This window comes from Talpa occidentalis, unplaced genomic scaffold (genome assembly GCF_014898055.3).
Source record: "Talpa occidentalis isolate TD23 unplaced genomic scaffold, MPIMG_talOcc4v2.1 talOcc4.7, whole genome shotgun sequence".
Taxonomy (NCBI): domain Eukaryota; kingdom Metazoa; phylum Chordata; class Mammalia; order Eulipotyphla; family Talpidae; genus Talpa; species Talpa occidentalis.
The window spans coordinates 94,916,142-94,929,606 of NW_023605083.1; the positions used below are offsets into that span (position 1 = coordinate 94,916,142).

Here is a 13,465-nt window from a genome sequence, read left to right on the forward strand (position 1 = left end):
TAAGATATGAATCCCAATTTCAAAATACTTGAATTCTTGAAAGACTTGAGAACCCTTCTCTGTTCCATAAGTAATTCCATTTCTAACTCAGTATGGGACAAGACTTCTAAATTCATTACCTTGAAGCCAGACCTTTAAAAAATGAAGAAAATTTGGATTTAGACAAGGATCCCATAGACAGTGGGAGTAGCAGAAATGGGTGGGAAAATGAACAAGCCTTTGTTGAAAGTTTGTTCTATATTACATACTCTTATATATCTTATATCTTACAAAACCTCTTAGGTTTCTTATATACCCACAGTAACTCAGCGGACCACTACTCCCCACTACATATAAAATAATATATAAAAATTATATATATACATAAATATATATAAAATGAGAGAGAGCACCTAGAGAAGAAAAGTAACTTTTTCTAAGGTACAGTGTCAGCAAATGCAAGGTTAGGATTGGAACCGAGCAACCCACCCTTCATCCAGGTGAATGTCTGGACATAGATCTGATGTTTAGAGAATAAAACACTAGAGGATAAAATAAGACTGGCGAGGCAGGTTCTAACCAAATAGTAGACAGACTAAAATGCCATGATATATATTATGCCTTTTTCAGTTGGCAAGAAGGAATCCCTGGAGATTTGCGAAAGGGAAATACCCCCTCTACTTGGTACAGTTTTGGGGAGGGGCTGGCAGTAGGAGAATCAGTGGGTCTTCTATTGGAGCTGCAAAGGATAATCAGGAAACCACCATCCTCCTCCACAAAACCCCTCAGTCAGCACAGTGAAGCACATCCTTTGCCAGCTAGTTCAAATGCTGCTATCTGAAGCTGAGTTCCCCCTTTTCCTGCCAGTGGTATCTCATGGTTTCAGAGCTTCCACCCCTATTCCAAACCCCTATTTGCCTCAACAAGACAAAGCAAGTATCAGGGTACCATGTAATGACAGAAACTGCGACCAGGTGCTTGGGACAATTGGCATGACTGCTGCTCCTGTTTTGTGCCCACACACAATACAACAAAAAAATGGTTGAATTTTCCTCTTGCCACTTGCTTTTATTTCTGAAGCAATATGTATACACCACAGAAAAATTAAATTAGAGCTATGAGGGACTCTTTGTTCCCTCTGGACCTTCTGTTTTATTCTTTCATGTCCAAACAAAGGAAAAAGTTTAGCTTTAACTGACATTTTTCTTAGGAAGGAGAGGTGGGGAACTGCAAATATAAGGTTTTTGCATGGTAAGGGGCACCTTGCTGGGGCAGCATCCTCTCTCTCTGCCCCGAAAGGAGTCAGCCTCCATCCATATACTCTTTTTTTTTATTTTTTTTTATAATAAATTTTATTTTTATATTCCCCCATACAATTGCAAATGCCCCATTCTGACCCCAATCCTTCCCCTCCCGCTCCCCACCCCCCAAAAAGTGTCTCTGGTTCATAGTTTTTTGTTGATTTTGATTTTCACTTTCTTATATTCATTTTCCTGGTCCCTTATTTAAGTTTTCTAGATTCCTGCTATGAGTGAGACCATCCGGTATTTTTCTTTTTCTTTTTGGCTTATTTCGCTGAGCATGGTCCCTTCCAGCGCCATCCATGTTGCTGCAAATTGCATGTGCTTATCTTTTTTGAATGCTGAGTAATATTCCATGGTAAATATGTACCACATCTTCTTGATCCAGTCATCTATTTTTGGGCATTTGGGTTGTTTCCAAAGCTTAGCTATTGTAAACAGTGCTGCTATAAACATAGGGGTGCAGGTGCTCTTTGGAATTGATGTTTCTGTGTCCTTTGGGTAAATACCTAGGAGTGGAATTGCTGGATCATATGGAAGCTCTATGTTTAGTAGGTCCAGAAATCTCCACACAGCTCTCCACAGTGGTTGGACCAGTTTGCACTCCCACCAACAGTGCAGAAGAGTTCCTTTTTCTCCACACCCTCGCCAACATTTGTTGTTGCTAGTTTTTTTAATATGTGCCATTCTCACTGGTGTAAGATGGTATCTCATGGTAGTTTTGATTTGCATTTCCCTGATGACAAGTGATGTTGAACATTTTTTCATATGCCTGTTGGCCATTTGCATTTCCTCTTCAGAGAAGTTTCTTTTTAGCTCTTCTGCCCATTTTTTGACTGGATTATTTTCTTTGTTGTTGTTGAGTCTCATCAGCTCTTTGCAGATTTTTGTGATCAGTCCTTTATCATTAGTGTTGGGTGCAAACAAGAGAAAGACATCCAAGGAATCCAAATAGGAAAAGAAGAAGTCAAACTATCACTATTTGCAGATGATATGATAATATACATAGAGAACCCCAAAATCTCCACAGAAAAACTAATTCAACTCATCAATCAATTCAGTAAAGTGGCAGGATACAAAATCAACATGCAGGGCCTCCCCGGTGGCGCAGCGGTTGAGCGCTGGGTTGCGAAGCTGCCTGCAGCCTCTGCAGCGCTGGTTCAACCCCCGGCCGATGGCGAGGGTCCCACATGGCGTGCAGACCTTCCCTGCCGCCCGCTGCTCCCCTCAGCAGTGTGTTTCGTCAGTCTGCCTGTTCTGTTCCCTGCTCTGGCTCTGGTGAATTCTCTCACCCTCCCGTGCTTCTGACTGTACCCAGTGCTTGTATAAATAAATATAAAAAATAAATCTTAAAAAAAAAAAAAAACAAAATCAACACGCAAAAGTCAGTAGCCTTCCTATACACAAACAACAAATCTGAAGAAGAAGAAATCAAAAAAACCATCCCTTTTATTATTGAAACAAAAAAAATCAAATATTTGGGAATAAATCTAACAAAAGAGGTAAAGGACCTATACAAAGAAAACTATAAAACACTGTTAAAAGAAATAGAAGAAGACACAAAGAAATGGAAAGACATCCCCTGCTCATGGATTGGAAGAATAAACATTATTAAAATGGCCATCCTTCCAAAAGCAATATACAGATTCAATGCTATTCCAATCAAAATTTCAATGTCGTTCTTCAAAGAAATAGAACAATTATTGATGAAATTCATATGGAATCACCAAAAACCCCGAATAGCCAAAGCTCTACTGAAAAAAAAAGAAGGAAATGGAGGCATCACACTCCCAGACTTCAAACTATACTACAAAGCCATAATCATCAAAACTGCATGGTATTGGAACAAGAACAGACATACAGACCAATGGAATCGAATAGAAAATCCAGAAATAAACCCACAGATATATGGTCAACTAATCTTTGACAAAGGAGCAAAGACTATGCATTGGAGCAAAGAAAGTTTGTTCAATAAATGGTGCTGGGAAAACTGGGTCGCTACATGCAAAAGAATGAAGCTTGACCACTACCTCACACCATACACAAAAATCAACTCAAAATGGATTAAAGAACTAGACATAAGACCTGAAACCATAAAATACATAGAAGGAAATATAGGCGAAACACTACGGGATTTGCACATCAAAGACATCTTTACAGACACATCACCCAAAGCAGTGATAGTGAAGGCAAAGATAAACAGCTGGGACTACATCAAATTAAAGAGCTTCTGCACAGCAAAAGAGATAATAACAAAAACAAAGAGAAACTCCATCCATATACTCTTCACAAGTTGTCACCTCCTTATCCAGCTATCCTGTCCCTGTCACAGGTCAGCTGCACTTGGAGCTGTGGGCATGTGCTGCCACATCCATCTGGCTGAACAGTGGCACTTATACCATCAGCTAACTCTGGGACTCACTCTCACCTCCAGCTGCCACTGGGGTCCATAAATGGTAGGAGGCTCTGCAGGGTCCTTTCACTCCCCTCACCTTTCAAAGTGGTCAGACTTTCCATCTTTCACATTTGACAGCCAGTTGGTGCCCCTACTGCCTGACTCTGGGCCAGACTGTTTCTTGGTGAAGCTCCTAAAAGTTTCCAAAGTGTAGGACTCTTCTCTTGTTCCAGAGATGACATATGGCTTTTAATTTCCCGAGTCTTGTCTGGCTCAGTAGGAGTTAGTAAAAGAAGGAAGTCAAAAGATAGCCTGAATAATCCCTTGGAACGAAAACCCTTGACTAGCTTGGTTCACAAGAGTTGATTGTGTGCGTTTCAGTGCTGACACACTGGAAGCTTGAAATCAGCTACAGTGGGAGTATTTCCACCATCAAAGTGCCAATTCTACAAATCAACAACATGTTTGTTTTCCAGGAGAACTGATTATTAAAGATCTTGCCAGCACACCTTTGCCTTGCAAGAATTTGAAGTCGGTGTTGCCAGATCCTTTAAACTTTGAAGAGAAAGCTGAAAGTCCAGACTTGTATTAAAAATCTCTAAATTTCTAGAAGTTGGCAGCTTATTGAAGTTATTTAAAAAAATAATAAAGCAGCCTGAGCCAGACAAACAAAACATGTTAACTGACTGCATTCACTCCTGGAAGCAGAATTGATGTCCCTAAAACATCTGCTTGAATTTGGAGTATGAGATGAGGAGTAAATAAGTGAAATAAACCTTTCTCAGAGAACTAGTTCTAGGATAAAGTGATTCTGAAAATCTAGAGGGTGGCATAGGCTTTTCTCTGTTGTGGCTATCGGGTTTGATGAGCCACTCTTATAATGTGTTCCTAGAACTTTTCTTCTTACTCCTTCTTTATATACCTAATGTCTAATGTCTTCCTCCATATTTTTATTCCCTTGCTCACTATCCTTTTTTTGCATTACCACCTTTGTGTTCACCTCTCTCATCCTCGCCTTTATGACTTCCTGTGCTCTCAGTTCTGACTGCAAGTGGCAGATTTCAGAGTTATCGTTGACCAGGTCCTACTACCATGACTGCCCTCAGATAAATACAGGTCACACTTTATGAGAAGTTACATCTGTGGAATCAATGTTTCCTTCTCAAGAAACTCAAAAGAAATATAGACAGTGTAAGCCAGACCATGGTGAGCAGAGGGCCCATTTTTGGACTCCAGTGATTGTGTAAGCAAGTTCAACATGCAACTGGGATTTTATAAAAATAGGTTCTTTGACTACAACAATGATGGTGTTGGTGATAATGATAATAAAGATGTCAGTGATATTGGTGATGATGATGGTGGTGGTGGTAGTTATATGGTTATGGTGATGATGGTAACCACAATGATGGTGGTGATGGTGATGGTGGTGATGAAGTTTATTTTTTTTAAAGATTTATTTATTTATTTATTTATTTATGCAAGTTCTGAGTACAATCAGAAGTGCGGGAGGGTGAGAGAATTCACCAGAGCCAGAGCAGGAACAGAACAGGCAGACTGATGAAATACACTGCTGAGGGGAGCAGGAGGCGCAGCAGGAGAGGTCTGCCCCCATTGTGGGACTCTCGCCGGTGGCCAGGGAAAGAACCAGCACTGTAGAGGCTGTGGGCAGCTTCGCAGCCCAGCGCTCAACTGCTGCACCACCAGGGGAGGCCCGATGAAGTTTATTATCATTGTTACTTGAGTGGGGTTATCATTATTACCTGAGTCAGGCAAAGAAATAGGAAAGTGGTTATGTGTGTAAGCTCTGAAACCAGATTGCCAATGTTTAATTTTGGCTCTGCCACTTACTAACTATATGACTTACTTGGGTAAATCCCTGGGTATAACTATATGATTTACTTGGGTAAATCCCTGCCTCAATTTCCAGGGCTATAAAGGGGGTTAATAGTAGTACCAACTTGATGTGGCTGTAATAATTAATAATGAGTTAACATGTATAACACACTTTTTAAAAAGCCTTAGGGATAGTAGTCACTCAATAAATATTAGTCTCCATTATGGTGACTTTGGTGCTGATGATGGTAGTGCCCATGAAGATGGTGGTGATGGTGGTGGTGATAATGATTGCTATCATTAATATCCAAACACTGAAGGAAATTGGTTAGAGAGAAGTAGGTTTGGACATATAGAACAGGGAAAGAGTGTCCACAGCCTCGCCTTACCTTTCTCTTTTATACTCCTTACTTCTTAGTTGGCCCAATGTTGGACTTTCTTACCAAGCTTAACAGCCTCCTAATGAATAAGACAATGCCCAATAGCCATTGTCCCTACTACCTAATAGATAGACACTGTGAGTTTGTCTTATTTTGAAGCTACTTACCATAAAGTTAGTCATGGCTTTTCCAAGATCCCTTTTGCTTCTGAGTTAAACAAATTCAACCTGAAATTCTCTTATGTTTTCACATACCAGTCTAGAAACACACCCACAAGAGATATTCTCAAGCAAGTGGTCTGACAACAGCTTGGGTAAAATCTGAGTTGGTACCATTTTAAATCATATACCCATCCAGGGAGAAAATTGTGCTTAATTATTCACATGGTAATCCAGCCTGGCATATTGGTTCAGAAGCTGCACCAGCTGCGACAGTTCTTCTCTCTCACCCTCCCCTCTCTTCCTCTGCCTTTCCTCTTCTCCCCTCCTTGCCCGTCTGTGCTTTACCCAGTAACTTCTACAGAGTGAATTTGCTTCAGTGTCCTTGTAGGGGGAAATTTTCATGTCTCTGTCATATTGGTCAAGCAGAATTGCTTATCCAATTGGCATAAAGGGTGGCAATTCCAAAAGCAATTACTATGCTATTTTTAAAATGTTTAAGATATGTGCTCTTTTTTCCCCAGAATTTTGCCATTACTGCTGCAGTCAGCTCATTAGCCCTTGGCTCTCTGAACCCAGGAATGTGTTCCTCTAGGGCACACTCCACTACCCTATACCTCCTATCCTTTATCCCCCTCCATATTCTCTGGCCAGGTGTCCCTGCTACTTCCCTCCTTTTCAACAGATGCCCCAAGAGTGTGCTACATAGGGGAAGAGGGCAGCTAGGAGCAGAAGTTAGCAAAGACAGGAGCAAGTCCACCATAGCAATGTTTTAAGTACTCCAGGAACTGAACAAATGCCAGAATCTCAGATCCAAGGGCGCTTCCCATGTAACTTAAGGACTTCAAGTCTAAGGTAAAAACCACAGAAAAATAAAAATATGTAAAAGGTGTGGAGTGGGTTGTACTTCCTGAAGTCAGCAGAGTGAAGCAGGGAGTGAGCCTGGTAGACCTTGAATAACACCTGGCATTGGGAACAAAGGCTGGTCATTCTCTTGACTGACCACAGTGTATCTCTTCCTAGAATGAAGGTGGGCAAGATAGAGGGGTGTGGGTGGAGAATTTACTTCACACAGAGCTAGCTGATGACCTCCTTAAAATATATTACCAGCAGGGAAATAGTATGACTTTACTGCTCTATATGTTTTATGTGAGGCCAGAGCTGGGATGGAAGGATGTGGGGGCAGAACCTTTTGTGTCACCAACTCCCAGTCTTTGAAAGAAAAGATAACATTCTTAAAATAGCAAATCAAATCCCCGGCCAGACAAGGATTCATGGCTTGTGCAGATAACAGGATTGATCATTGGAAATCAGGGCTGGCCTGCAATATCGAGAAGTTAAACTTATCCTTGTATCTAAAATCTAAGTCATAAAATAAATTCCACTAGTGAAGTGCGACTGAAGACCATCAAGACTGGAAAGGGAAACCCTCTGGATGAGGGGCAGTGGTGGGTCATGAAATTGGTGTGGGGCAGTGTAGGTCAGTGACAAGGATACTGAAAGGAGCACCAGGTGTCCTGAGAGTGGACAGTCAGGAGTGCTAAGCCCTATGTTACTTAGGTTGTAGACCAGCAACATCAACATCCACAGGGAATGTTTGAGAAGTGCTCTCAGACTCACTGCAGACCTGCTGAAACAGCCTCTGCTTTTTCACATAGTCCCCAGTGATACATACACACAATAAAGTTGGAGACATGCTGCTTTGGCACAGTAATCTCAACCCTGGATGCACATTAGAATTGCCTGGACAGTTCTGGAAAACAGTAATGCACAAATGGAGAGATAATCACTTCCCTTCCCTCCCACCCCAAGATTCTGATTTCGTTGGTCTGTGGCAGGACGTGGACGTCCAGTTTAAGGTGGGGAAAAAAAGGTTTTTTTATTAAAAAAAGCACACTTCCTCATGACTCATGTTCAGTAAGTAAACTTTGAGAATCACTGCTGAGAGGAAAAATGACAAATAAGAAAAACATCCTGGAGGAGTGTGGAGTTTAGGTTCACATCAGAGGTACAAGATCCAGCCAAGCTGGTCCGGGATGGAAGTAACAAGTCCTCTCCATGGCAGGTGTGCAGAAGGGAGTGGAGAACTCAGGTTCATCGAGGGGCGTGGGGAGACCTGGGGGCAGAAGCAGGTATAACTACAAATTCAACAATTGACTGGTCTAAAGTGGTTCTTGATCTTTAAACTGCATCAGAATTATCTGGAGGATTTGTTATACCACCCCTTTGGGGTGAGGCTAAGAATTTGTATGGGAATTTGCTGGGACCCAGGGACATAAGCTGTGGTATGGTAGATGAGTAACATATCTTCTTGGCCTCAGTTTCCTCTTTGGTAAACTACTTGGTCCAAATTTTTTCAACTTCAGCACTAATATATTGGGCCTGATAATCCTTCATGGCAAAATCTGTCCTATGCCTTGTAAGATGTCTGGCAGCATCCCTGGCCTCTACCCAACCAATGTGAGCAGCACCTTCTCCTGGAGTTGTCTCCAGATATTTCCAAGTATCCCCTTAAGAAGGGTGGGTGCAAATCATCCTCTGGTTTCTACACAGTTTTCCATTTTTGTTTATTTTCCTGAATGGGTGAGAAAAGCACCTTTTCTTATTTTATAAAAACTTATGTCTCTAAATTATATCAAACATGATAATTTTCAGAGCAAAACAAATGACTCCAAATCTGTATATATTTGATGAGACACTGTTCATAGCTGGCACAATGTTCATTCTGATCAAAAGCAATGTGGGTAAATGTATGTATTTTGGCTCCAGATTGCCTTACTTTTAACTTGGTTGTCCCACTTACCAACTGTCAGACATCGGGCAAGGTTTTATTTCTTTCAGCTTTTTAATTTGAACTAATTTTAAGCTTATAGAAAAAGTTGCAAGAATAATATAGTTTCCAAATATCCCTCTACTAGCCTCCCTTAATTTTAACATCTTACATAACACTAGCAGTTTCTGTTGTTTTTCTTTTGTCTTTTTATGTGGTAAAATCTACCCATTTCATATATCTGCTAAGAGAACTGAATGGGAAAAGCATGTAAAATACTCCAAATAGGACCTGGTACATCTCAAGTGCTCTATAAATGTCGGTTATTACTTTGTTTTTATTTTCTTCCAAAGTGATGGGACTTTAGAGGCATAACAGACCCATATTGAGTGAGGAGTGTACCTGGCCCTGTGGATATCATCCTGTGCCTACTTGTGTATACACCTCCTCCTGGGCTACCATGTCAATTCATATGATCCCAGACCACTTCTGTCCCTGGTATACTGAAGGATTTCTGAACTTTGCCCAGGCCTGAACTTTATCAGGGCAAAATTATATTCTGACCTGTTCACAATCATATTCCAGTGACTTTTTGTAGTAAAGAAATGCCAGGCAGAGTCTCCTGTTCTAACAGAGCCTATTAGCTCTGATGCTCCAATGTTAACTGCATTACACACTCCCTTGAGGCACCCCCTACAGAATTTTACACAAAAGCACAGATGTTACCAATCCCACAGTGCACTGTAAATTCTCCTGAGCATGAGGTTTGTGGGCCTCAGTCTTGTAGGAGGGATTGCTGAGTCAGAGTGAACAACAGGCAGGACCTGGGCTCTTACCTTCACCTGGACCCAAAGGTTTCAGAGCAATTTGGAAATGGTAATTAAACTTATTTTCCCACTCCATAACAAGGCGAGTGCTCAGTATATCTTCAGATGGGAGGACTGGGACTGAAGGAGAGACACAGCATTTGGCATTCACAGAACTTGCAGTGTTGAGCATGGCAACAGGTTCCTCACTACCACAAGAATCAGCAGAGCTGGATCTGTTGACTGGCAAAGCAGGTGCTAAAGATGGCCTTTGCAAGAAGGGCATTGATATTCTGCACATAGAAAAGAAGTTTCAGTCTCAAACTAATTGCTGAGAGCCAAAATGCATTCAGTCATTAGTGTTTCACTTTAGGAAAGGAACTGAATCCTAATTGTAGGACCATTATGTGTCCTGGCAAACAGAGCCCTAGCAGGCACTGGAGAGAGCTTGCTTAAGGGTTGATGGTCCAGCTGCCTCTCTTCTGTCTCTTCCTCCTTTCTCTGTCTCTCTCTGTTTATGGTCCAAATCTATCATTCTCTCTCTCTTTCCCTTTCTCTCTCTCTCTCTCTCCTTCACACACACACACACACACACACACACACACACACAAACTCTCTCCCTTGCAGCCTCGTTTTCACAGAACTCTTGGCTTTTCTAAGCACCCTGACCATAACATTCAGGTTTTGCTTTCCAGATCCCTAAGAGCCTGGTAATACTCAGAGCTCTCCTGGGGCCTGATTGAACAAGTGTATACCTTTCGTATTCCTTCCTCCTGTTGCTGATAATTTTTCATGTTTCCCAAAGTACCAAGTGTGGGGAAAAAACGGGTGCAATTCATTTCTGTTTCTCCTCACTGATATGAGTGATCTAGATCTTACATCTGAACAGGTCAAGTTTCAGCTTAAACTCCCCCTGGCTCCAGACCTCATTATTTTAATAAAGTCTACTCTCTTTAGGAAGGCCCTAGTAGTCCTGGGAAACTGGCTCTAGCCTGTCATGGTGATTGTGGCTCTTTTCATTATACACAGGCACACCATCCCAAAAGGTTGCCTGTGCTCTTGAAGTTTGTTGTTGAGATATAATCTGGGGAGTGGCTGCAAGAGGTTAAAACAAGAGACCACAGTTACAATGATGATAGTCACATGCAATTTCCATGTTAGCTGCTACACTGAGCATTTTCTATATGACCTTATTTCCTTTATTCTTAGAACAAACTCAATGGTCGATAGCCCAGGCTTCAGAATTAATTTGTCTGCATTCAAATCCAGACACCATCACTTAGTAGATGTGTAACTTTGGGCAAACTCCTCTAACTCTTGATATATGTATATATAGGAATATGGGCAGCCATATTTCCATTGACATGCACCCTATGTGCATCAGTAAAGGGTCTAGGGTGCAGTGACTGTGCACCCTAGTGCACAGTCCTTCAGTGAAAGGGGCCACAATATAGGTTCTCGAGATGTGTGTAACCAGATACTCCTTGCTTTAGCAACTATCCCAACACTGAAATGCAGTGGAGGTATTTTCTGTTGACTTCTTTACCAGGTAAAAAGCATTCAAGATGCAATTCGAGATAAGAAGCAGCGGTTCAACTTCCTTGGGGAAGAGATTAGCCTGAATCCTTCTGTGGGTATCTTCATCACCATGAACCCGGGCTATGCTGGCCGCACCGAACTACCCGAAAACCTCAAAGCTCTCTTCAGGTGAGCGTTAGCTCTGCCCTCCTCGAGGCCTCAAAACAGAAGTCTATTTTTCCCACTAAAACTGTTTGGTATAAGTATATTAGAGGAAATTTGAAAAGATAGGTTTTTCTAATCACTGTTAATGCCATCACCAGTAAAATCTTATTTTGCTTTTTTGCTTATGTTCTGTTCTTTTAGGGTACATTTTAAATTCATACATTTGTAATCCCTGCTTGTGTTCTATATACATTTTTATATAATTTTGTTTTTCATTTCACAATCTATCATAATCATACATCAGTAATTTCCTATTAGATATACTTAACAAATTTTGCTCCATGACAGCATTTTATTCTATCAAATACATGGTTCACAATGTAATTAACTAGCACCCCATAGTTAAATATTAAGACTGTTTCAAACATTTAAAATAAATTCATGGCCTCCCCGGTGGCGCAGCGGTTGAGCGCTGGTTTGCGAACCTGCCCGCAGCCTCTGCGGCACCGGTTCGATCCACGGATGCTCCCCGGCCACCAGAGGAGGGTCCCACATGGCGTGCAGACCTCTCCTGCCGCCCGCTGCTCCCCTCAGCAGTGTCCTTCGGTCCTTCTGCCTGCTCTGCTCCCCGCTCTGGCTCTGGTGAATTCTCTCACCCTCCCGAGCTTCTGACTGTACCCAGTGCATGTATAAACAAAACAAGCAAATAAATAAATACATAAAATAAATAAACATGCCTCTATAAAAAAAATAAATAAAATAAATCCATGCATCTTATATGTAAGTATTTTTTTCCTATATTCATGATTACTTTCTTTGGCTAGATTCCCAGAAGTGGAATCATTGAATGAATGAGGAGAAACATTTTAAGACTCTTGATACACATAACCAGATTACTTTTTTAAAAAAGTAGTGTTGAATTACACTCCTAGTAGCAATACTTGAGAGTACCTCTTTTATTTTATCTTTGCCACTAGTGGATGTTGTTATGTTTTTAAAATCTTGTTTATTGTGATAAGAAAACAGAAATACATTTTCTTGCAGGGCCTAGGGTCTCTAGGTTGTTTTTTTGTTGTTGTTCTTGTTGTTTTTTTACAAATGAGAAATCAGCCCAATGAAGAGAAACCTGAAAGATACTTGATGACTTCTGGTTTTCCACCCACAAACTGTTACCTAAGAGAGAGTCTGTGGGAGTTATGACAAAGCTATTAGTCTCATCTCTGGACAGAGAGACCCAGTGCTCTCTGCTTGGGGATGCGGAGACTTAAGAGGACACTGGATAGTTCCTTGTATACTTAAGTCCCTCACTTTTAAACTGTCCTCAGATTGTTGGAATTTGAACAAGCAGTCTAAATGGGTGCCACAGAATACTGTGTTATTTTCTATTTATTATACAATGATTTTATTAAATAAGACTTAGTTACAAATAATAATAGAGGTGGGTTATCACCATAATAAAGAATCATTCCTCACATCCCATCCCCCCAAATTTAATAGCATAGAAGATAATTTGGTGGGGAAACAGAAAAATATTTTTAAACAACAAATATAAATGTCAACATTTACATTGTACAAGTGTAAAATACTAATGGTTTTTCATGGCCATATTGCATTCCATTGTATGGAAGCATATTTAACCTTACTCACTTCAGATTCAAAAATACACTTGAGAATCTAAGTGTTTGGTTGCTTCTTTGAATTTAAAAGTAATGTGAAATAATTTCAAGGAAAACTGCACTTGAAAATCAAATCTGTTTGAAAAGCTGTTGGAAAAATTAATAAAAAATACCTCTTAGACTCCTTAAAATGAAATTTTAAAATTTAAATAAAAACTATAAATCTTATTAACTAATAAGTTAATAAAAATAATTTAAAAATCAAATATTTCTAGAGACAGAGGAAAAACATCATTTCATATGTGTGTATGTGTATTCATAGTACGTGTATACATCCTTACATAGAGACAAAAATCCACTTCTATATTATAGTATATGACATTTGTGACAAGTAGGGTTAATAAATGTATGCTTTAGATATCAAATATTTATATGTGCATGCAAGTAAGTACAGAATAAGCCCTAAGTGCTTGGAGGGGGTGTCCATCTTGAAGATGAGGAATAAGTTCCTAATTTCTTATGGACATTGAGGGACTCAGTCTCT

At 40.5% G+C, this 13,465-nt stretch overlaps 1 protein-coding gene across 1 annotated transcript in view; it reads left to right on the top strand.

The window, feature by feature from the left end:
• DNAH9 (dynein axonemal heavy chain 9) overlaps window positions 1-13,465 on the top strand; it is a 321,611-nt gene that overhangs the window by 116,420 nt on the left and 191,726 nt on the right. Inside the window, exon 29 of the mRNA XM_037492667.2 lies at window positions 11,172-11,329. Within this exon, the coding sequence (XP_037348564.1) occupies window positions 11,172-11,329 (158 nt within the window). The remainder of the gene's footprint in view (window positions 1-11,171; window positions 11,330-13,465) is intronic.